At 49.7% G+C, this 23005-nt stretch overlaps 5 protein-coding genes across 7 annotated transcripts; 2 read left to right on the plus strand and 3 right to left on the minus strand.

The window, feature by feature from the left end:
• Positions 1-49: 49 nt before the first annotated feature.
• On the minus strand, positions 50-2113 carry LOC133472392 (cytochrome b5 domain-containing protein 1). Of its 2 annotated transcripts, XM_061763089.1 has the most exons (5): positions 1916-2113; positions 1367-1501; positions 736-812; positions 447-665; positions 50-358 (listed from the first exon to the last, which is right to left on the minus strand). In XM_061763089.1, the coding sequence occupies exons 2-5, from the start codon at positions 1488-1490 to the stop codon at positions 128-130; spliced, it is 651 nt and encodes a 216-aa protein (XP_061619073.1). In that variant the 5' UTR covers positions 1491-1501; positions 1916-2113; the 3' UTR covers positions 50-127. The 2 variants fall into 2 exon arrangements, with proteins under 2 accessions (XP_061619073.1, XP_061619074.1); XM_061763090.1 differs by lacking the exon at positions 1916-2113 and having other exon boundaries at positions 1367-1767.
• A 110-nt stretch (positions 2114-2223) lies between these two features.
• plod3 (procollagen-lysine, 2-oxoglutarate 5-dioxygenase 3) lies at positions 2224-7703 on the plus strand. Its single transcript, XM_061763056.1, has 19 exons — positions 2224-2400; positions 2820-2911; positions 2974-3110; positions 3190-3353; positions 3561-3673; positions 3746-3809; positions 3895-3992; positions 4175-4276; positions 4348-4479; positions 4713-4834; positions 4916-5020; positions 5094-5219; positions 5314-5455; positions 5545-5658; positions 5739-5810; positions 6345-6449; positions 6551-6697; positions 6895-7020; positions 7108-7703. Exons 1-19 carry the CDS (start codon positions 2289-2291, stop codon positions 7261-7263), a joined length of 2229 nt encoding a protein of 742 aa, XP_061619040.1. The 5' UTR covers positions 2224-2288; the 3' UTR covers positions 7264-7703.
• A 776-nt stretch (positions 7704-8479) lies between these two features.
• On the plus strand, positions 8480-18692 carry camta2 (calmodulin binding transcription activator 2). The gene is made up of 26 exons (XM_061764713.1): positions 8480-8613; positions 9003-9096; positions 9181-9269; positions 10147-10214; positions 10276-10411; positions 10489-10560; positions 10696-10843; positions 10924-11052; positions 11352-11535; positions 12148-12886; positions 13171-13641; positions 13960-14086; positions 14163-14297; positions 14878-15056; positions 15111-15292; positions 15492-15570; positions 15654-15855; positions 15927-16052; positions 16381-16505; positions 16585-16679; positions 16841-17045; positions 17114-17185; positions 17374-17394; positions 17858-18054; positions 18129-18203; positions 18269-18692. Exons 1-26 carry the CDS (start codon positions 8497-8499, stop codon positions 18321-18323), a joined length of 4122 nt encoding a protein of 1373 aa, XP_061620697.1. The 5' UTR covers positions 8480-8496; the 3' UTR covers positions 18324-18692.
• On the minus strand, positions 18562-19420 carry zgc:85858 (uncharacterized protein LOC405879 homolog). Of its 2 annotated transcripts, XM_061763042.1 has the most exons (3): positions 19091-19416; positions 18900-18975; positions 18562-18836 (listed from the first exon to the last, which is right to left on the minus strand). In XM_061763042.1, exons 1-3 carry the CDS (start codon positions 19172-19174, stop codon positions 18796-18798), a joined length of 201 nt encoding a protein of 66 aa, XP_061619026.1. In that variant the 5' UTR covers positions 19175-19416; the 3' UTR covers positions 18562-18795. The 2 variants fall into 2 exon arrangements, with proteins under 2 accessions (XP_061619026.1, XP_061619025.1); XM_061763041.1 differs by having other exon boundaries at positions 18562-18975; positions 19091-19420.
• A 937-nt stretch (positions 19421-20357) lies between these two features.
• Positions 20358-22683, minus strand: nppcl2 (natriuretic peptide C-like 2). Its single transcript, XM_061763039.1, has 2 exons — positions 21674-22683; positions 20358-20597 (listed from the first exon to the last, which is right to left on the minus strand). The coding sequence occupies exons 1-2, from the start codon at positions 21773-21775 to the stop codon at positions 20358-20360; spliced, it is 342 nt and encodes a 113-aa protein (XP_061619023.1). The 5' UTR covers positions 21776-22683.
• Positions 22684-23005: the final 322 nt, after the last annotated feature.

Below are 23005 nucleotides of genomic sequence, written 5' to 3' on the forward strand. Positions count from 1 at the left end.
CGATCCAGTCGCAGCTTTTGTAAAAGACATCACACGCTTCAAACGCCAACACACAAACACATGCTTTATTCATAAAATGAGGTCATCGCTCTGCACGCGACACGGCGTGATTGACACAACGTGGCATTCATCCCTCAGTCAGGTCGTCGTTAAAGTGGAGGAGGATGGCGGGCGTGAAGAGATCGCAGTCGAGACGCAGCTTCTGGAGCTTGACGTCGTCGTCGGGGACGTTGTTCTGACTTAGCGTCTTGCTCATGTCCAGGCTGGCGCCGTTGTGCTTCCACGTGTAGCTGCACGCGTGCGAGTTGTACGGCAGGTAGCGCTCCAGGACCTCGGCCAGCGTCTCCTCGGAACACACCTGAGCCGGAAGGAGGGCGGGGGAGGAGCCGTTAGCCGAGCTTAGCGTCAATTGCGGGAGGCTAGGCTAGGCTAGGCGTGCGGTTCACCTCCAGCCGCTGCTCCTGCGACGTCAGCGTGTTGATGACGCGTATCCACCTGGTCTTGGCGGACAGCCGTCCCACCTCGTAGCGCCGGTCCTTCCACCAGGCCGGCTCGATGTCGCTGGCCCAGTCGGAACGCGGGCCGGCCGGCGGGACGTGCACGAAGCGTCCCCGCGGCGTGTAGTAGCTCACGCAGTCGGTCAGCGGGTGCACGAACGTCAACACCTGCGCACAGGTGCGGATATGAACGGTAAAGGCCGCTGTGCGATTGGTTGCCGTGTGCGCGCACACTCACGTCTTTGGTCTCGGGGTCGAACCAGCTGCTGATGTCCTTGCCTGCAAACTCCATGATTGGAAGCAGCAAAACATCGCCTGGGAGAAATCGTTCTTGTTAGAATATTATCGTGTGAATGTTGGAGAGCATTTTCCAATATTTCACCATTTACATGACAAATGAATGGAGACATTTTACAAAATATCTAATCCTTCCACATTTCTCCATCAGTTCAAACCATTCCAACTTCAGACTGTTCAGCTAATTCAGGACATCAGTGGAACTATTTCTCACATTCCAAAAATTAACCATTTTTGGGAAATCCCAACATTAAGCAACAGTTTTTACATATTTCCCGATTCAAGCCATTCCAACTTCAAGTTGTTCAGCTCATTCGGGACATTTGCTTTCCATGATCAGGTTACTATTTTGCTATGTTAGCATACCAACTGCTAGCATGTTAGCATTTGATAAATTCTCGCGAGACGTAGTAGCTGAATCGTATGTTCAATTTATTTTCCAATTCTCACGTTCCATGTGACTGACATTTGACTTTGTCCTATGGAATTACAGTTCAGATCTTCACCATTCACACACAGTTTCTAGATGAACTGAAAATGATTATAATACTCAAGATGCTCGTGCTGCTCACCCTCATGCTGCCTCACCAGGGGGGTCAGGTCACACACTCTGCCCAGGAAGGACACCCATAGGTCGGCCGCTGTATTGTGAGCCGCCACCTGAGCGGGCGTGAAGAAGCTCGGCCTATTTGGCATCAACCCCCCCTCTGCAAAAAAGTTCAAGAATTTGAAAAGAGGCAGCTTTTTGTCGCTACCGTGTTGCTAGGTTACCATGACAACAAGGAGGAAGGGGAGTTTATTGTGACAAAAGACAAGAAAATGAAAAAAAAAACATGATTTTTATTTTAATGACATCATATGGATCTAAAGTCTCACAGCAGCCTTTTGGTTGACGATAAAAACATAAAGAGTAAAATTGTGTGACGTGGCAAACGAGAACTTTCCGTCGCCCCAGGACACAACAAAAAAGAAAAAATAAATGCCGTTTGTCTCTCTGTGATTGGCTCGTTCATCGACACGCCCGATTGGCAAAGAGCCGCGTGGGCCAAAGCTGGCGAGCTTTTCATTGGCCGCCGCGTCAAGGACGGACGGCCAATCACTTCTCGTTGAGGTTTACTTACCGTGGTGTAATATGATGAATGACTTGTTATGTAGTTTAATGACGTCATACGTGTTTTGAAGTAGTCACAGCGGTCTTTAAGTGGACACTGAGAACGTAAATCGTGAACGCGTGTGACGTGGCAATCTTGGGGTCCAAACTTTCGGTGGTCGGAGGACAAAAAAAAAACCTCATTTGTGTTCTGGTGATTGGCAAGAAGCCCCGTCAATCTAAGGTATCGAGCTTCTCATTGGCCGCTGTGTCGGGCACGGGCGTCCAATCACTTCCCGTTGACGTTTACGTGCCAACTGGCATTGTTGTTCTCGCGAGATTCCGCTGGGCTTCCGTCGGAGCTGTGAAAGACAGACGAGAGGAGCGAAGAGGAGTGTTCTGCGATGGAAAGGAAGCGTTTCCATCGACAAGTGGCCGCCGCCATGTCTTCTTGGCTCCTCGGCTTGCTAACACTCGGGGTTGCGCTTCACGCTCAACCGCGGAGCCTCTCGCCAGGTAAGGCCGATCTGGAGCGTCTCCAGGCGGGCCAGGGGAACCGCCGTGTCCCGCTGAAGTCTCTCCACACGTTTCCTGCTTTCCGCTCCTCTTACGTCACTGCAACTTTTGCTTATAATGACGTTGTCGACTCACTCAAACTCTCGTGAAGTTCCTCGTAGCTTCGAAGCCACTCTTAGTTGAACCCCTTGATTTTTATGCCCCGGCAAAGACTCAAGTAAGGCCGAGTAAAGTGAAGCAAGCCCCTTGCTGATTCGCATAGAGGGAGGGATGCTAAGCTAGGCTGTTGTCATGGAAACCACTGCAACTTTCTGCTTAAACGCCCCTAGCACTCCCCCCTGCCCCCCCCCCTCTTTTTCCCACCTCAGTGTGGAATTCTTTCTTTGAAATAATTCAAAAGTATGAGTTTGTGTGTGCAGAGAATCTTCTGGTCGTCACGGCCGCAACGGAGGAGACCGACGGCTTTTTGCGCTTCATGAGGACTGCCAGAGAGTTCAACTATACTGTGAAGGTAATCCTGCGATGATGATGTTGGCCGTGATGATGGTTGCTGATTGTGATGCTGGCGTTCAGGTTCTAGGCCTGGGGGAGGAGTGGAAAGGGGGCGACGTCGCACGTACGGTGGGCGGCGGGCAGAAGGTGCGCTGGCTGAAGAAGGAGCTGCTCAAACACTCGCAGCAGGAGGACTTGGTGGTCTTGTTTGTGGACAGGTAACGCCCAGCTTCCTTCCTTCCTGCGCCGAGGCATTGGCCCGGTTTTGAAGTGGACCTCCTGTGTCCGGCCCTCCAGCTACGACGTGGTGTTCGCGTCAGGTCCCGAGGAAATCCTGTACAAGTTCTCGCGCCTGGGCCACCGCGTGGTGTTCTCCGCAGAGGGCTTCTGCTGGCCCGACCAGAGGCTGGCCCCCAAGTACCCCGCCGTGCACTCCGGGAAACGCTACCTCAACTCGGGAGGTAAGAGAGCCTCACGACGGCATTTTTGTGCCTCAGTTTGAGAAAAGTGATATCTGTAAGTGATATCACATCTCAATTCCTCTGCAACCAATCATCTGATTTTCAAAATTTGGGGTGTTTTGTTCTCAGGTTAAATTGGACATTCCGACTAGACTCAGCATTTTGACGTTTGCTACTGAAAATGTCCTTATTTGTACATCTGTCAAGGGTTCATGGGCTTCGCACCGGATGTTAACACCATGGTCCAGCAGTGGAAGTTGAAAGACTACGACGATGACCAGCTCTTCTACACCAAAATCTACTTGGACCGCACGCAGCGGGTACGATGGCGTCCGGCCGGCCACACTGACGCCATGAGCATTATTATTATAATTTGTTTTCGTTATCCTCAGACGAAATTGAACATGACATTGGACCACCGCTCCAGAATCTTCCAGAATCTCAACGGCGCCGTTGGTAAGACCCCGCTAGCTGTTAGCTGTGTTGCCAAGCGAGCTGTTATGCAATGTGCCCGCTGTCTCCTCGACGTCGTTTTTCTCAGATGAAGTCGTCCTCAAGTTCGAAAGGGCCAAGGTCCGCGTGAGGAACGTGGCCTACGACACGCTTCCTGTTGTCATACACGGCAACGGGCCCACCAAGGTAGGCTGCTTAATGCTTCCTGGAGTACCAAACACAAATTTCACAACAAGTATATATAGTGATGGAAAAGCATTGTTCTACTTATGTCACTGGCGTAGATGGATGACCCAAGATACATTATTTGTCGTCAATGTGTAATAATTTTCCGACCCATAAACTGTGATGTCACTTGTGGCCCGCAGCTGCAACTCAACTATTTAGCCAACTACGTCCCGACGGCGTGGACGTACGAGGAGGGCTGCGGCAACTGCGATGACGACCTGCTCTTCTTCGACGAAATAGATGTGCGTATGCTGCCGCCGCCTTGTCCGCGAAAGGGCCACATCATTCGTTGTTTTTGTGTGCGCGAGTTCAGGAGCAGGACATGCCGCTGGTACACGTGGCCGTGTTCATCCACCACGCCACGCCCTTCATGGGGGACTTCCTGGAGCGGCTGACCACGCTCAACTACCCTCTGACGCGCCTCCACCTCTTTATCCACAACAACGTGAGTTTGCGGAGAAGCGTCTCAACTTCTCCTTTCACTTAGTAACAGTAACGAGAGAATGCACTTTAAAAATAAAAGGGAGTGTAAATGCCGAAGAGCTGAGGTCAAACAGAAAGTGAAATGCTTGACATGCTAACAGTAGGTATGCTAACATATGGCAAAATTGTAATCAGAGAATGGAAAGCAAATGTTCTGAAGATGATTCTGATTTTTTTTCACCTCCGCCCTGGCAGGTGGTGTACCACGAGCGCCACATCCACGAGTTCTGGCAGCGGCACCGCGCTCTCTTCCCCGACGCCGTTCTGGTCGGACCCGAGGAGAACCTGCCGGAGGATCGGGCGCGCAAGATGGCCGTGTGAGTGCACGGCGAGTCACAGTGAGCTTGGATGCTTCCAGAACTGATCCCCGGCTTGTCACTGTTCGTGTGTGTGTGTAGGGAGGCGTGTCGGAAGGATTCCCGTTGCGATTACTACTTCAGTATCGACTCGGATGTTGTCTTGACCAACCCCGACACCCTGAGGATCCTCATTGAGGAAAACAAGTGAGCATGAACTCCTCACCAGGTTGCGCTCATTTTTTTGATAATTGTTATCGTTGCTGCCGTTGTTTTCCAGGTCCGTCATCGCGCCCATGCTCTCCAAACCCGGAAAGCTGTGGAGCAACTTTTGGGGTGCCCTGAGCGCCGAAGGATACTACTCCAGATCAGAAGACTACATCGAGATCGTTCAAGGGAAGAGGATGTGAGTCTTGTAGTGCCTCGTACTCGACCCCCCCCCCAACCGCCCGACCACTCGTTGACTCACCACCGCTTGTGTGTGTCTCTGTGTGTCACAGCGGTCTGTGGAACGTTCCGTACATGTCCCAGGCCTACCTGATCAAAGGCAGCGTGCTGCGCTCCAAACTGTCCAAGGTCAACCTGTACGAGGACCCCAACTTGGACCCGGACATGGCGTTCTGTCGCAGGGTCCGAGAGCAGGTAGCTTTCATCGCCGCAGTCATTACACATGGGGAGGAAGAAAAAAAACAAAAAACAGTAACCTGTCCATGTCTCCCACCCACACGCAGGGAGTGTTCATGTTCGTGTCCAACCGCTACGACTTTGGCCGTCTGGTGTCGTCCAACAACTTCAACACGTCCAGGCTGCACCCGGACATGTGGCAGATCTTTGACAATCCTCTGGTGCCCTCAACACACACACACACACACACAAACAATATACACAAATTGTAAAACTGACACGAATTGTGTGTTTGTGTCAGGACTGGAGGGCCAAGTACATCCATGAGAACTACTCCAAGATCTTTGAAGACCCGAAGAGCTTCGTGGAGCAGGTAAGTGAACACGTCATCTTCTCTTCAAGGAGTAAAAGATGAAATGTATTTGAACCATGTGAGAGGGGTCAAACAAATTAAAAGAATTGATTTATGGTCTGTTCTGGATTTTCACCTATGGTGGGTGGGTCTGGAACTTATCCCCTGCGATGAATGGGAGGTTCACTGTATCTTGTAATATTAGTCATATTTTCCCTAAAATAAAATTGTAATATTGTAATATTACCACATTCACTGCCATTGACGGCTTTCGAAGTCAAATATCCATGTTAACTGGGAAGGCTGGCAGTGAATTAGTTAAAGTCAAAGTTGAGGGATTTCAGATTTATGTGTTGATAGGTCACAATCGTATCAGAGCTAAGCTAAGTTAGGGAGGAGTAATTTGTTTGTTTGTTTTATTCACTAAGTTAGGGAGGAGTAATTTCTTTGTTTTGTTTTATTAGTGCACCTTCCCCATGTGTTGGAATGCACTTTTTAAAATTCTACAGCAATTTACTGCAAATTATTTTGCCGACCATTTATGTTCCGTTACAGCCGTGTCCGGACGTGTACTGGTTCCCGGCATTCACGGAAAAGATGTGCGACGACCTGGTGGAGACCACGGAGGACTACGGCGAATGGTCCGGCGGCAAGCACAAGGTGACCCCCTGACGGGCCTCCGTGCTCTGTACGCCAGAACCCACAAGACTGGTCTCTGAAGTGATAAATGGCATTTCGCGTGCATGTTGTGCGTCACGCAGGACGAGCGTTTGGCCGGCGGCTACGAAAACGTTCCCACTGTGGACATCCACATGAACCAGATTGGATTTGAGAAGGAGTGGCTCAAGTTTCTCAAAGAATACATTGCCCCCATCACGGAAAAACTCTACCCCGGATACTCGCCTAAGGTACAAGCTCCCCAGGCTCGCAGTCGGGTTGAGGTCAAGGGATGACGGTGGCTACACCATGAGGTTTGCTGTTGCTATCTGGAGGCATTTGTGTGACAGAAACTTCATCGAAACGAACCCAACTCGCTCTCAGTCACACACAAATTATTTAACAATAGAAAGACTATCTTACTTTTCTTTGGTTGTGCCGGACGCAGGCTCAGGCGATCATGAATTTCGTGGTGCGCTACCGTCCCGACGAGCAGCCGTCATTGCGGCCGCATCACGACTCGTCCACGTTCACCATCAACATTGCCCTCAACAGCAAGAACGTAGACTACCAGGTACTTTGCGCTGGCCCAACTAGCCTTCGCTCAGCTTTGCCCACCTCAGGCTCGACCGACTAATGCCGTCTGTGTTGTGTGTGTCAGGGCGGAGGTTGCCGGTTCCTGCGTTACGACTGCAACGTGGAGTCGCCCAGGAAGGGCTGGTCCTTCATGCACCCCGGCCGCCTAACTCACTACCACGAGGGTCTTCCCACCACCAGCGGAACCAGGTACATCATGGTGTCCTTTGTGGACCCCTAGACCTGTGAAAGGACAGATACTTGTCTATTTTTTTTTATGGGATCCTTTTGTCACAGTGGTGCCTTTTTCTAGAAACTCCAACACACTGTGTGTGTGCATGTGACTTTATAAGACATTTTTGAGAGAGAGTAAAAAAGATTTTAGTGTTGAATTTCCTTTTTACTTTGGTCATGTAAGCGGGGCTTTTCCGTGGAATATTTATATTTGAAAAAAGGATCCACCGCCATGCTTGGCTTTGTATAAACTGCTTTAAATTATTTAAAAGCAAATGAATAAACTTTTAAAAATCTTTAGGCAAAAGAAAATACTCCAAGCTCTTGTGATTTTATTCCAATTGTCTTGGATCCAGAGCACCACTGACTGGTGAGAATGTGAGCCGTGTTGTTGTAACAGTGTGAAGAAAAGTGCTATACAAATAAAGTATAGACTTAAAATGACAATGTATTTATTTGCTGTTTCTTTTTGACCAAAACGCACAATACTAAAACCCATACAGCCACATTTGAACAAATCCAAAACGAATGTTCTGAACTGTACTGAGGCAGAAGCACTGATTCATTTCCTTTACCGATGTAACGGTAAAATTGTACTCACACTGTACTTAAATAGAAGTACAGATACTTGCATATAAAGACAAAGTAGAAATACTGTTTGGACTCATGTAAAAGCACAGAAGTAGTCAAACACTTTCCTTAAGAAGTACAGATACTCAAATATATTTGCCACTGTTCCACAATCACTTCCATATCACACCAGGAACCGCAATGAATAAATCATGAAACGAAAATGGTTTTATCCGTTACATTCTATTTAATTATGCTATACTCTGTTTTTATGAAGTACAATATTATAGTTCTATTTTCCTTATTATTATTATTATTTTTTTTAGACTGGAACGAATTAATGGCATTTCTATTCATTTCAATAGGGAAAGATGATCTGTGTTTGAAGCGCATCTCAAGGTGCCGCTGTTCTCATGTTTAGCCAGCAGATGGAGCTCCTTTTAAGTGCGTCAACTAGTTTCTCCATCCCAAGCTTCAAGCATTTCATTCCAGCTTTGGTTTGCCAGCAGTCATCCCGCTACCTGATCTCTACTAGAATCTACCATCCCACTGCTATTCGCTGTTAAGCAGAAATTGACGAATCTAACAGCGCATGTTCAGTCGGCATTACGGTAAAAGCACTCCTACTGGGCATTACGGTGTCTGCGCCAAGACGTCAGAGGAAAGTAAGATGGCTGCCGGTCTGAAGGCGGAAGGTAAAGTAGTTTGTGGAGGTGTTTGTGTCGAACCGCCGTTATTGGTGACGGGTCCCCAGCTTGAGCGTCGGCCGGCACCGCCGTACTTTGTGGTAATAGAGTGTATAATTATTTCGGAGGCGTCAAATCAGTGCTGTTAGCATGGTTAGCACAGCAGGGCTAATGAGCAGCTAATGATAAATATTACTCTCACTTGACCACTTTGACTTGGTGTAACGCGTTTTGGTTTAGTTGAGCGTGTTATGTAAGATGTTATTAATTATTTAAGCAGTTAAAAAAAAGTTCGCTTCCGGGAGTGAGCAGAGCTTGTAGCCGGCGGAGATGCACCGGGAGTTGGGCGAGTGGCTAAGTGAGTGCCCGGTCTGATTCAGGCCTCCACAAGCAAAGGCACCCTCCCTTAACAGTGGTTGCTAGGCAACAAGGAACTGTGTTTTCCCATAGTTGGCCACTGTGAGTTCAGTGTGTGTGTGTGTGTGTGTAGTGGGTCAGTGCAGGTGGCCGTGCTTCTTGTGAGACCACCCTGCATGGACTCATCGCCATGAGCAACAAGGAGATGGTTTCCACAGGTTACACTGGTCAGTGTCAGCTCTGTTGCTATGGTAACCCTGTACATGGAAATAACAAGTTATGATGTAGTGTGTGTGTGTGTGTGTGTTTAGAGAGTAAAGGACAGAGGAACAAGCTGCTGGAGTGCCTCCCTCGCTCTTCCTGTCTGCCCAACGAGCGTCTGAGATGGAACACTAATGATGTAAGTGTGTGTAGACTAACTACCAGAGACGCAACTCTACTAACGAACATTTGACTTGCGAACAGCATTTCGGTCATATGGGCCTGTCAGCCGATCATGAGTGTATTTCTTGTGATGTGGTCACATGGGTTACACGGCCAATCAGATGCATAAATAACGTAACAAGGAAGCGACGAGATCGCTGTAAGCAGCCCAGCTAAGCGACGTGCCTACATATAGCCGACCCAGAACTACATTTTAAGCACAATGGCTCTTTACTTTATCCCGAGACAAGACCACAATAATATCGAGGCACTTTTGATACCGCGATATCGTGACTACGTGAAATACGGAAAACGTAATATAACAGCACATTATGTGGAGCAGTTCATAAAAGTAAGTAAAGTAAATCCTATTCACCAGAGATGCTCATTATTAAATGTATTGTCTCCATTGCTACAAATGTGTTTTGCCTGTCTAACTTGGCCTGTTCTGACAAACCAATCAGGACAGAAAATGCTGCTATCATTGAGGTCGGATTTGGAATTTGACTGGGTCAAGAAACCATCCCATTGCTAATATAGTTTAAGTTACAAGGGCCAGCACCACTTATTCCGAAAGCCCTGGGCAGATTAGATGAACATGGAAACACATAGAGGCTGTAATCTGATTGGACAAAAAAATATATTAAAAACATGCAAATAGGGGAAGCGGTCTGGACAAAAGAAATGGATTACAAAGCCTCGAACATACCGAAAGCGGTCATCTTCTTACGAATAAATAAAAACTTCGGATAGCCTTCTTAACGTATTTGTAACTAGGGTAGTGTGTTTTCTTCATCCAGTCTTGATGGGAGATGAGGTCTTTTCCACATAACAGAGCCTGTGTTTGTCTACAGGAGATCGCGTCTTATCTGGTAAGCTTTGACAAGCATGACGAGTGGCTCTCCTGCACCCTGAAAACCAGGTACACACACACACACACATTCATAAAGATGGTGGACTCTTCTAACTGTAGATTGTTTCAGGCCAAAGAACGGCAGCATCATCCTCTACAACAGGAAGAAGGTAAAGTACAGGAAAGATGGGTACTGCTGGAAGAAACGCAAGGATGGGAAGGACACCCGAGAGGACCACATGAAGCTGAAGGTGCAAGGCATGGAGGTGAGCAGCGGCGCCCCCCTGGGTTCGTTCACCAGTAGTGCAGTCATGATGGAGTGTGTCGTTAATTGCGCTTGCAGTGTCTCTACGGTAACTACGTCCATTCCGCCATTGTGCCAACATTCCACCGCCGGTGCTACTGGCTGCTGCAAGTAAGCGCACACATTTACGCAATGTTGCCCAACCTTTATTGAGCGAACACGCACACCAAATGATCTCAAGTTGCGAATCACATGCATAAACATACCAACGCCAAACATACACTTGTGCCTTTTGCATTTGAACAGAACCCAGACATTGTGCTGGTCCATTACCTGAACGTGCCCTCCCTAGAGGATTCTGGGAAATGCAGTCCACTGCTGTGTGCCGTGACCAGTCGCCACGACAGCATGAAATGGAACCGCGACGACTTGCTCGGACAGCTCAAGCCCATGTGTACGACGCACTCCGTGGCACGTGTGTACACACGCGTAGTACACGTCAATGCAGTGTGTGTGTGTGTGTGTGTGTGTCAGTTCACAGCATCAAGTGTTCCGGCGGGAGCGGTGATTTCAGCATCGAGGAGCTGGTGCAGCTCATCCTGGAGCGCCAGAGAACCAAACCGCAGCCGCGCACGCACGCCTGCCTCTGTAACGGCAACCAGGGTAACGCCCCCTCTGTGACATCACACACATGCGCTCGACCAGGGGTGGGCCGAGTACGGTTCAAGCGTTTACATGAAAAAGAGTCCTCTATTACCTGGTGTGTTAATTTTTTGTTGTTTTTTTTTCCAAAAAGTGGTTAGTTAAAATGTATTTATTCATTCATTTTGTCAGATAATCATTTATTTGACTAATAGATTTTGTTGAAAATCGTCAAATCACTATTTACAAAAACATTTTTACGTATAACTGTAACTTCGTTTGTAAGAGGTAATTGGTGAGTTATAATGTGTGTGTGTCAGGACGGAACATTCCCCACAGCTGCAACAGCACCAAACATCGGATCATCTCCCCCAAGCTGCCCCCCTCGTCCTCCTCGCCGCTGTCCTTGGAGACGGGGGAGCTTGGGGGCGGCGGGGGGGACGCCAAACTGCCCCAGCTCCAGGCTCAGGGCAGCCCCGCCTCCTCTCCCAGCCCCGCCTCCACGTGAGTGGGCATTAGCGGAAATAAGCGACTGTACCTAATGTATTGTCCTTCTTTTTTTACTTCTGTGGGGTCTAAAGACAGTTGGCAAAGCAGCTTAATGGCACACTACTGCCACCAACTGATATTTTCCTTCTACTGCAAGGAAACCAATGTGAATTGATGGTGACCAGGTGGCGGTCTGAAGCACACTCATATCTCAAATTTTGATCTTATCTCAAGACAAAATTCGCCCCGTAACTCAAAAAGCTCGTAAGTCAAGGCACCATTATATAGCAAAAATGTTCATCTTTGTCATTGTATTTCCTACAAAAGCTTTATGGGTTCATTTGAAATCTATGGATTGGGCTGTTTTTGTATTTGATTTATGGATGATTGTTCATTTTGATAAAATGGTAACTTTTGTTTTGTAGGTTTTACAACAATACTTATTGTGACCTTTTCTAATTTCACCCCTGACAAAAATGCCATTTTACTAAAGAAACAACAACTGGCAAAACTTTTCTAAAAGCTAATAGACAACTAACTGAATTTGAAAAACAAAAAGTCAAAACAGAATAAAAATGAAAGAGCCCCAAACTATTCTAACCTTGACCCCGTGTGGTGCTCTTGCAGGTCGGCCACTTCCCCGCCACTGAGCACCGTGGCGCTGCCGCACAACGCCCTCATCGTCATGGCGACCACCACCGCCATCTCCAGGGGCAGCGGGGAGGATCCGCCCAAGGAGAGCCTGTCGCTGGGCCGCTCCAGCCAATTGCTTCTCTCGCCCTCCCTCCCCCATCACGGCAAGCCCCCCTTGCCCTGCCCGCTCTCCCCCACAACTCCCTCCCTCCCCGCGCCCGTGCATCACACCCTCTCCCTCACCCTCCTTCCCTCGCCCGTCATAGGAGGCCTGCTTCTCGCTCCCTCCTCTTCCGCCTCCCCTCCCCTGTCTTTTTCTTCACCCTCTCTCCCCCCGCCATTCCTCCCGCCCGCATTTGACCCAGACTCCTTCCTGAACTCCCCCAAGCAGGGCCAGACATACGGCGGGCCCCTTCCTCCCATCATCTGCGCCTCCTCCTCCCCGCTCTCTCCCTCCTCTCTGGCGCTGTCGCCCACGTCCACCCCGCCCTCGTCCATCTCCCCTCCCTCGTCGCTGTCTTCGTCCTCCTGCGAGACGGACAGGAAGGACTCTGCCTCGCTTCCGCCTTCCTTCCTCCTGTCGCCCACTTCCTCGGTGGCGCCGCCCCTCCTTCCCCTCTGTCTGGAGCTGGGAGCTGTCGAGGTCCCAGCGGAGGCGGTGGGAGGCGACCTTGAGGAGAATGAGCGGGGAGATGACGTTCGCAGCTTAGCGCCTCCCACGAAGCTGCAGCAGGTGAGCACACGTTGGTGCTGGGCAACAAATTTGAGCTTTCAGCGAACGCTTCCACTTACAACATGGATGCAAACCGAGAGGACCTAGTTTACAAAAGCGCAGTCAGTCTTGCCATTTGACTCCTCTAGTGACTTCAAATGCACAACATGACCGAAATCATTTTCATATTTTTTTTCCGTACGACAAGAAATGTAGCCCTGTGGAAGATGTAAGATTTAGATAGATTTAAGTGCATATGCATTTTGCGTGATCATAATCACCACGGTAACGTCTGTGTGGTGCAGCCCAGCCTGTCGTCAACGCCAGGAAGTGGCACCGCATCGCAGGAGCGGCCCTACGGTCATCTGCCCGGACCCCCCGCCTCCGCCAACCCAGAAGATGTCACCATGGAAACCTCCGCTCAGGCGCCGCCCACCCTGCAGGTGAAGGAGGTCAACGGGCCGGGCCACGATGCCGACACCCCTCCCATGGACACGCAGCAGGAAGCGGAGGATCTAGAAATCTCCTTCGACAGCCAGTTTCCGGACCTCATCTCTGACCTCATCACAGTGGAGGCCAATCCTGTGGCGGCGGCGCCTCCCTCCGCTCCCGCCGACGTGGCCCCCAACCCGGTCGTTTTCTCAGCTGGGATTCGCTACGTGGTGCCCCCGCAACCTTCCCCTTCCACTTCCTTCCTCCCCTTTCCTCACCCGCTGCCGTCTTCGTCGCCGCTCGCCTCCATCACGGACTTCTCCCCGGAGTGGTCGTATCCCGAGGTAACCCGCAGCCACAACCTGCTTTTATGGAACAGCTGTTCTGCAGTGTTGGCAAAAGTACTCACACTCTGTATTTACGTAGAAGTGCAGGTACTTGTGTAAGAAACAAAAATTCATGATTCCACTCATCACAAGTAATTTGTGCTTCCAATTCTCCAGACAATCCGGGCGGGATAAAAGTAAATAAAAAAAAAAAGAAAGAAAGAAAAAGTGTAGAAAGTACACACATGTGCTTTGAAATGTAGCGAGTAAACGGTTGCCAGAAAACCAGAGACTCCATTGAAGTACAGATTTCCTGACTATGTGTGTATTGTGCAGGGTGGGGTGAAAGTGTTGATCACAGGACCGTGGAGTGAGCAGTCGGGTCGCTACACGTGCGTGTTTGATCAGAGCGCTGTCCCGGCTTCGCTGATCCAGCCCGGCGTGCTGCGCTGCTACTGCCCTGGTACACACGCGCACATGCATGCACGCATACTCAAAGGTAGAAAGTCTAACTGGACCTTTTGGTCTTCTATCCGCAGCCCACGAGGCCGGTCTGGTGTGTCTTCAGGTTGTGGAGTCCGGGGGTTCCGTGTCCTCATCGGTTCTGTTCGAGTACCGCGCTAGGAATGCCAGCTCGCTGCCCAGCTCTCAGCTCGACTGGCTGTCATTGGACGGTCTGTTCCGTTATTACCGCCGCGTTCCTAACAAACACTAATTGTTATTTATTCCATATGCTGCAGCTTTAACTACGGATGCAACTAACAATTATTTTAATAATCCATTTATCTGTCAATTATTTTTTTTCCATTAATCGACTAATCGTTACTGCTGTGGTCCATAACATGAAAGAAAATCAGCAAAAATGTTGATCGTTTTCCAAAGTAAAAGCAGATGTTTGCAAATGTCTTACTTTGATTAAACAAAAATAATCCATCTGCTTTCATTGAAGACTCCAGAAATCAGAATATTTACTGTTGAGGCTGAAATTGCCAGGATTTGGACAACTAAGTTAAACAAGGTCCCTAAACGATGAATCGATAATCCAAATTGTTGCACGTCTACATTTAACATTACATTGTAAATACTGTTATTTATTGACGGTATATTTCATTTTAGTCTGGTCTTGTTTAAAGTGTTTTTTTATTTGTAAACACAAATTTGGAGTTGCACCCCAATTTTTTTTTGTCTCAGAACTGTTCTGTTCCAGTCTACTCGAGTGACCGCTGAGCTGTTTTTGTGCTTTCTGTTCTGCAGACAATCAATTCAGGGTGTCCATCCTGGAGCGCCTGGAGCAGATGGAGCGCAGGATGGCAGCGATGGCGGCCCGCGACATCGCGCAACGACAGCAGCAGCAGCAGCAGCAGCAGCGACGTGGCAGCCAAATGGCCGCCACCGCACCCCTTCCTCCGCACACACCCGAGGACCGCAACCAGGTGAGGAGGCTTGACCCGCGGCCGTGACGACGACATCATCTAACTCATCATCAGTCGTCCCAGTGGTTCGAGAGGAGGATCGTGCGAGTGTGCGAGAGGATGATGAGAGGAGTGCGGTGGAGCGGAGGCGACGAAGAGCGGCTTCAGCACTCGGCGCGCCACCGAGGGATGACGCTGCTCCACCTGGCCGCCGCGCAGGGTTACACTCATTTGATACACACGCTGATAACCTGGAGGTACGCACGCACACACTTTCACCTAAAGACATTTTTTTCCACCATTATTAAACCAATTAATTAATGAGGTATATGAATTTTAAAAAACACATTTTAATTAGGCAACATTTGTAAAAACTGCTAGATTCATGCAAATAATATTACATTATTCTTGATCATGTAAATGCTCTGCTGTCTGAATTACTTGATGTGTTTGTAGACGTGTACACAGCGACAGTTTGGACCTGGAACAGGAAGTTGACCCTCTCAACGTGGACCACTTCTCCTGCACGCCGCTGGTACAACACATTCTCTGTTCGCCGATTGGCCGGTTCAGACTTGCGGTCAAAATGCTCAGTCGCCGTGGTTACCCGTGTTTCAGATGTGGGCGTGCGCTCTGGGCCACCGGAGCGCAGCGGAGCTCCTGTACGGCTGGAGCGGCGTGGCTCTCGGGATCCCGGACTCGCTGGGCCGCCTCCCGCTGGCCGTGGCCCGCTCGCGAGGGCACACTTGTCTGGCCGCCGCTTTGGAGGAGCTGCACACGCACGCCGCGGCCTCACCCGCGTCGACGAGCCCGGACACAGGTGACGCGCGCGGCGTCATCGTCATAGTCACCTTTGGCCTCTCACAATCTTGCCTCTGCCTCTCCCTGCAGGCGTCAGCTCCTCCAGCAGCCTCCCCACCTCTCCCTCCCAAAGTTCGGCCGCCCCCATGGACATCTCCCCCTCGTCCCCATCCTCATCCTCCTTGTCCTGCTTGCCAGTGGAGGAGCCGCACGCAGGTAAGATTAGATGAATTTACAGTTAATATATTGAATTTCATTTTATAGCGCCAAATCACAACAGAAGTCATGTCGGGGTACTTGACATATTGAGCAGGTCTAAAACCACACTCCTCACTTACTGAAAGGCTAACTACTTTCCCATTAGCCGTTTTATTACGTTTCAGACTCAGTGATAAAGAGATACTTCCGTTTTTTAAATACATGTGTTGCAAATGACTCTTGAGAAAGAAAACTTCACAAGTAACTGATTCGAGAATTGGCGAGGGTTGCCTGTACAAGTATGGCGTCTGTGCAGGACTGGCGTTCTCACTCTTGCTTCTTGCAGCTTTGACCCTCTCGGAGTGTCCGAGCGAGGGCCCCGCGTGCCCCCGCCTGGCGCCCACGCTGGCAGAGCAGCTCCTGAGCTACAGCGACAACATGGAGAACGAAGAGGACGAGGAAGAAGAGGAGGTGGAACGACTGCACGCCGCACAAAATGTCTGTTGCCACAGGGACACGCGTGTTGACTCTCTCGCCTCCCGTGTGATAGGTCGACATGGCGACACTTGCGGAGCAAATCATAGAGGCGACGCCGGAGCGAATCAAACACGAGGACTTCGCCAGGGGGGGCCGAGTCGATGCTCCGTGAGAGGCGGGACATCCAGGACACCTGGCTGGCGACCTACCTGGACACGGTGGACGCCCACACCGATGCCCTGCCCAGGTAGCCCCGTACGCGCCGTGCACATACACCACAATTTAGTTCGCAGTCTACAACTTAGCAACAGGTTTCTGCGTCTGCGCAGGCAGGTGTGCCCCCCCTCACCTCTCAGCGCATTGGCCCTCCAGAGGCTGCGCCCTCCCTCCTCTGCGGCGTGGGCAGAGTTTCTGAACGCGTCGGCCAACGGGAGGATGGAGCGCGACTTCGCCCTGCTGACGCTGACGGACGGCGAGCAGAGGGAGCTCTACGAGGCGGCCAGGATCATCCAGAACGCCTTCCGGAGATACAAGGTGAGCTTTTTACGCTTGCGCATACTGCCCCCTGCTGAGCCTCATGCTCACTGCCTCTGTGTGTGCAGGGTCGCAGGTTAAAGGAGCAGCAGGACATGGCCGCAGCCGTCATTCAGAGATGCTACCGCAAATATAAACAGGTGTGTGTGTGTTTTTATGCCTTTTTTTTGTTACATTTTTTTTTTTTCACATTAACATAAATCCTAAAAAAAAAAAAATGAAAATTGGGGAATTCTTGTATTTTAAGGCCATATTGCCCAGTCCTAGTGTGTGTCCTCCAGATTCACTAACACTTAACTGCTGCCTCTCTACCTCCCTCTCTGGCTAGCTAACATGGATAGCTCTCAAGGTAATATGGTGACCAGTAGACGTAGATGTGTGTGTGTGTGTTTGTCAGTAAGTGTAAGAAGCCCGCCATACACTGACCAATGTAACTGAACTACACAGAACTGGATAATAGTGAACAAATCAAACATTTGGGCAGAAAGTAGGTGCCACCCGTTTAGCCAAAACAGTACCACAGGCAACCCGTTTAGTCAAAAAAACTAGTTAAGCGTCTAATGTTCCTGTGTTTAACCAGTTTGGGACGTAATCTGGTTAAGCCACAATCGCTACCCTCGGCAACCCATTTATGCAGAAAACACACTAAACCTCGAATGCTACCATGTGCCACCGGTCAAGGCAGATAAAAGGTTAGGTAAGCCCCTGTTGTGGCGACATTAAGGAGGCTTAATTGGTACAAGTGTCTGGAGTAGTGGTCAAATATGAAATATGGAGATCACTTCCTATCTCTTCTTCGCCCCCGCCCCCAGTACGCCATCTACAAGAAGATGACCCAGGCGGCCATCTTGATCCAGTCCAAGTTTCGCTCATACTACGAGCAGAAGCGCTTCCAGCAGAGTCGGCGCGCGGCTGTGCTCATCCAGCAGTACTACCGCAGCTACAAGGAGTACGAGAGGCTCAAACAGAGCCCGGGCGGCTGCGGCGCAGGCCACAACCCCAAAATCAAGTAAACACGGTGTCCATTGTGTGTGTCTCAACCTCCCAGTCCCGGATTGATTGTGAGCCTGTGCTGTCCACCAGGGGGACCTACCTGACCAAGAAACAGGACCAGGCTGCACGCAAGATCATGAGGTTCCTGAGACGTTGCAGGCACCGGTAACACACACACACACACACACCAAACGACGCGCCAATGATCTGACAGACTCGTATTGGTGCAGGATCAAGGAGCTGAAGCAGAACCGGGAGCTGGAGAGACGAGGTCTGACCACGTAAAACCACAGCGTAGACCCCCGCTCGGCATCCTGATGAATGTAGTTCCTGACGGAGTGCGTGGAGGCCAATGTCCATCTTTGTTCATATTGACATGTCGGTACGCATGAATCCACACGTACAATACACGGGACTTTTCAAATGCTGTTATTTATGACTGCAAGTGAGTCTTAATGAACTGAACTGTGATTCAGAGACAGCAGTCTCACTCGTTTTGCATGACATCGACAAAAGAGGCATGTAGAGAAATATATCAGCTTTATTTCAAACACGCTTTGAACATCAAAAAAGCAAAGCATTGTGATATGTGTCGTTCACATGCTTTGTGTGTGTGTGTATGTAAAAAAAAAAATTAAAAAAAGAAAACAATCATCAATATCTGATCAACAATGAAAACAAACTAAACAATGACTAAACGAGAACAGTGTGTATGTGTCAACAAGGTCCGGGGAACATCAGAGTCAGCTCCGGGTCATCACATGCCCTGTCTGATACTTTGGATGATCTGGAAGATGGCTGCAACACACATTGACACGCTCAAGTGGAGGACTTGAAGTGCTGACGTCTGAATGGACTCACCTGATCCACAAACCACGAAGACGAAGAGCGCCAGAAGCCACGGACCCACCGGAGACTTGTCTTCGTTGACCGGCCGCTGCAAGACAAAAACTCCCGCGGTCATTTTCGGAATGGAAGCAGCTCAGAGCCGCAAATGACGTAGAAATCGAGGCGCTAAAAGAGCGTCGGTCCGGTTAGCTGTCGGTACCTACCGAGGTTTTCTGGACGTGTCCCCGCTGCGTGATGGTTTTGCTGTGCCGTTCGTTCGCCACCTTCATTCGCTGCACCGCCGACATGGTTGCGGACCGGAGTAGAACCGGGACGGGAGGGCGACGACGCGGATTGGTACCGAAAAGAGCGGCGCTGCTCCTCGCGGGAGATCTTAACTGTTAGCAATAGCCACCAGACGGAGGCCAGCTCGTCACGTGACGCGGTGGTTAGCAATAGCCACCAGACGCAGGCCAGCTCGTCACGTGACGCGGTGGTTAGCAATAGCCACCAGACGGAGGCCAGCTCGTCACGTGACGCGGTGGTTAGCAATAGCGTCGGTGGGCTTAGACCGCCGCCTGCTGGACGGCGTCGCAATCATTTTTACCCTCACGGAAATCAAAAGTGAAAGGAAATCAGTGAAGCTAATGTGTACGTTTTTTTAATCAAATGTGTATGTTTTTTTTAATCAAAGCGTGAACGTCAACCAGACAAAATGATTCAAATGGGAATGTGTAACTTCCAAAGTGAAAGTCTCATAGACATGACAAACCAAAACAAAAATCGCTCAAGCAGTAATCGATTCATACAAAATAAAAGCGAGTACAATGCAGCTCAACATAGTATTGTATTTTTTTTTCTTAACCAAAGTACACGTCAGCTTCCTTTTAAACAGGGCCTATTGACCCGTGGGTTGGACCGTGTGTCATAGAAGTTATTTAACCCTGGTTTACATCACTCTGAGGACAAGTGTTAGCAAAAATTACATGGATGGCCTAAGCTTTTGACGCATGGGTTGTGTCAAGGTTGCTGATGATAGAGGTTGTTGTTTTTTCCAATATTGGTATGCTCCAGATTCCTCCTCATTCAAGGTGGAAATTGACCCTAATGAAGACAATTGTGAAAGAAAAGAATGGATAATTGGCCTAAGCCAAAGTGATTCTTGGGTTTGACCATGTGTCAAGAGGGGATCGTAGAGATTATTTTTCCAACACTGATATCCACCAGTTTTGTAATCATTTGAAGACATTTACCCAATGAGTACTGGAGAAAAAAAGATGGGTGTGTGATTGAAGTAGAAGACAACTAATGAACCTTTTCCTCTTTATTCATTCTTTCTCACACACGCACTTTCATCCAGCAATGGAATGTCGTCCCAGTACAACAACTTGTCAACACTCAAATGCACATGTTTAACACACGCTTGTCTTGTCAATCGCACGCAGTCTTCCAGCAGCCTTTTGCCAGGGGTCAGAGGTAGCGTGTCAGAGTTCAGCATCCGAGACGGCTGACCGCGCCGATGCGATCCATCTTCAAGCCGAAGCATCCTCGTCCTCCCAGCGCCGTCCACTTCCCGCCGCGCCTCCTCATCTTGGCGTGTCGCCGCAGGTCGTCCACGAGGAAGCGTGACCCCACCGCCGCCGCCGGACCTTCCGCTGAGCCCTCGGACGGGGGCGGCGGCGGGGCCATGAGGAGAGAGGAGAGCCGCGAGCCAAACAGTGCGGTCATGGCCTGACGACACAAGCAAGACATCAGTAAGTTTGCTGACTTAAAAGGAAATTAAGTGGCACCGCGGTGCGGTAGTGGTTCGCACGTCTGCCTCACAGTTCTGAGGCTCGAGGTTTGACTCTTGGAGTTTGCTTGCCCTCTCTCGCCCCCCCCCCGTTCTTGCATTGCTCTCTTCCCCACAGGTTTTCATATGGGCTGAGGTCTGGAGGCCACTCCACCATCTCAATACGCTTCTTCTCGAGACTCTCCCCGGTCGTATGTTTCGGGTGACGCTCGTGCTGCAAGGCCGCGTCGCGTCTCCGAGGAGTTTTTGACAGTACAGGGCTCCGTTTCCGCCTGCATGCTTGACTGTGATAATGGTGTTGTTTGCCTCATACTGACACTTTTTCTTCTTCCAAACACGGCAGGTCAACTTGATGCCAAATAGCTCAACTTTGCTTGTATCTTGACCAACTTAAGGGGGCCTATAAACAGTACGACAGTTCTCGCCATGTATTTTAAGATAGCTCGCTTAGCTTAACTTCAAACTCTTTCAAGCCAAGAGCACTGGATGGTCAATTTGTGTCTTTCACACCAATAGTCGTCACTTTCTCACCGAGCCCTTTGCAGATCTTGTGTCTGACATCTTCAGGCTTGCCCTGAGTGGTATAGAGCAATTCTCAAACTTTTGGGCTCCACAGACAATTTTTGTCTTTTCCCGAACCCCCTTGCAATCTTGACACAAATCAAATGTGCACCCCCTAGTTAAATACCCTCTGAATTGAAGAGTTGCATTTTGTATTTTTTTTAAAAAAAAAGGTGCAATGTTACCATAAAAAGTAAGAGAGAAAAAGTTATATTTTTTAGATAAGATAAAGTCGTAATAGGATTATGGGCCATGTGGGCACCAGCTAGTCTCTGGGAGCATGAATTCTTGCGGAGTTGCAGGGAATTGAACCCATTAAGCATTTCTGATTGATATTTTGTCTGTTACCAAAATCAATAGCATAAAATACATGAGCATATTTTTGTCGGTCACGACTTGAAGACGCTAACAATCTAATGGGAGGTGACGGAAGGCCGTCTGGAGCCTGACCGACCTTGACATCGCGACCCTGAGACGCAGGCCCGGCCTCGGCGGCGAGGTTGAGGATGAAGATAAGGACCAGGAGGGAGAGGAAGGAGGCTGCAGAGGCGTCCATTTTCAGGTCAGTCACGTTGCGCTGAGATTGGCCGGAAGCTGTCGCTCGTTGTCGTTTCGATGCGCTTCGCAGGACTCGTACCGAGATCCCGACACAACTCGTGTCGGTCGTCGTTAGCTAATGAGCCCCAAAAAAGTTCCTCCCGGTCGGGACGCGTCTGAGGACCGAGGTCCCGGCCGCCCTTTTATATTCATTCGATGGCGTGATGTCACACATGCTTGGTACCGGGGTCGCCGTGGTGACTGCGTGCCTCTCTCACGCACACACACGCAAAGTGAAGGTCTCGTTGGAAGTGTTGAGGCGGGACTGATGCTTTGACGGGGAGTCACCTGGACATGATTCCGTACATGTTCCATCATCGGTCGTCTTCTGCGAGAGGCGGGGGACACCCTGGACTGGTCGCCAGCCAATTGCGGCGTGCATATAGACAAACAAACCTTGCAATTCACACCTGAGGACAATTTCCCTCCTCCGTGCCGCCTCCTCACAGGTTCTTGTGGGAAAAGTCGTTGGTTACCGTCATCGTCACTTTTTTTTCCCCACGGTGACCGCTGGACATCGCATCCCGCCCCCTCGTAAAGTGTCGCCGTGGCGACCGGGTCGTCCCGTTAAAATATTTCCCGTGGGAGGGGGCGAGGGGTTCACATGGTGCCGACCCAAAGGTGCGGCTAATGACCCGCCCGCCCCGCTTTTGTGTCGGCCGCCTTTCAGCAGATTGACGTCATCGCGCGCACACGCAGTCGTGGGCCTTTTTGCCTGGTGATTGATGCGCTATTGTGCCTGTTAGCAATACAGAGAGTGGCCGGCCACGCACGCGCGCACGCACACACATACATACATACATACATACTGTGTCTCCAGAAAGTGATCACAGAGCTTCACTTTTCCTACATCATCTTGTGTTTGTTTGTACAGGTTAATTGGAGTGGGAATTTCCGTTGATTTGGAATGGCGCACACATTTCTATATACGCTAAGCACAAAACAAGCATGAAGTCAAAGTAGTGTCCGTAGACCTGCGAGGCACGCCCGTGAGCGAACCCTTCGGACTGGAATCGGATCGGATCGGAAATCTTTGGAGCGATATGAAAGCTGAAGCAGATCCAAACGGCACAAAGTCTGCCATCGTATTCAAAAATGACTTCCGATTGTGATTGCTGACAAACGTGCAACAACAGACTGTGAACAATGAAGAAGTATTCTTTTTGAAAACTTTTTTAAGAAATTAGCA

The sequence above is a fragment of the Phyllopteryx taeniolatus genome, chromosome 23 (genome assembly GCF_024500385.1).
Source record: "Phyllopteryx taeniolatus isolate TA_2022b chromosome 23, UOR_Ptae_1.2, whole genome shotgun sequence".
In the NCBI taxonomy this organism is placed as follows: Eukaryota; Metazoa; Chordata; class Actinopteri; order Syngnathiformes; family Syngnathidae; genus Phyllopteryx; species Phyllopteryx taeniolatus.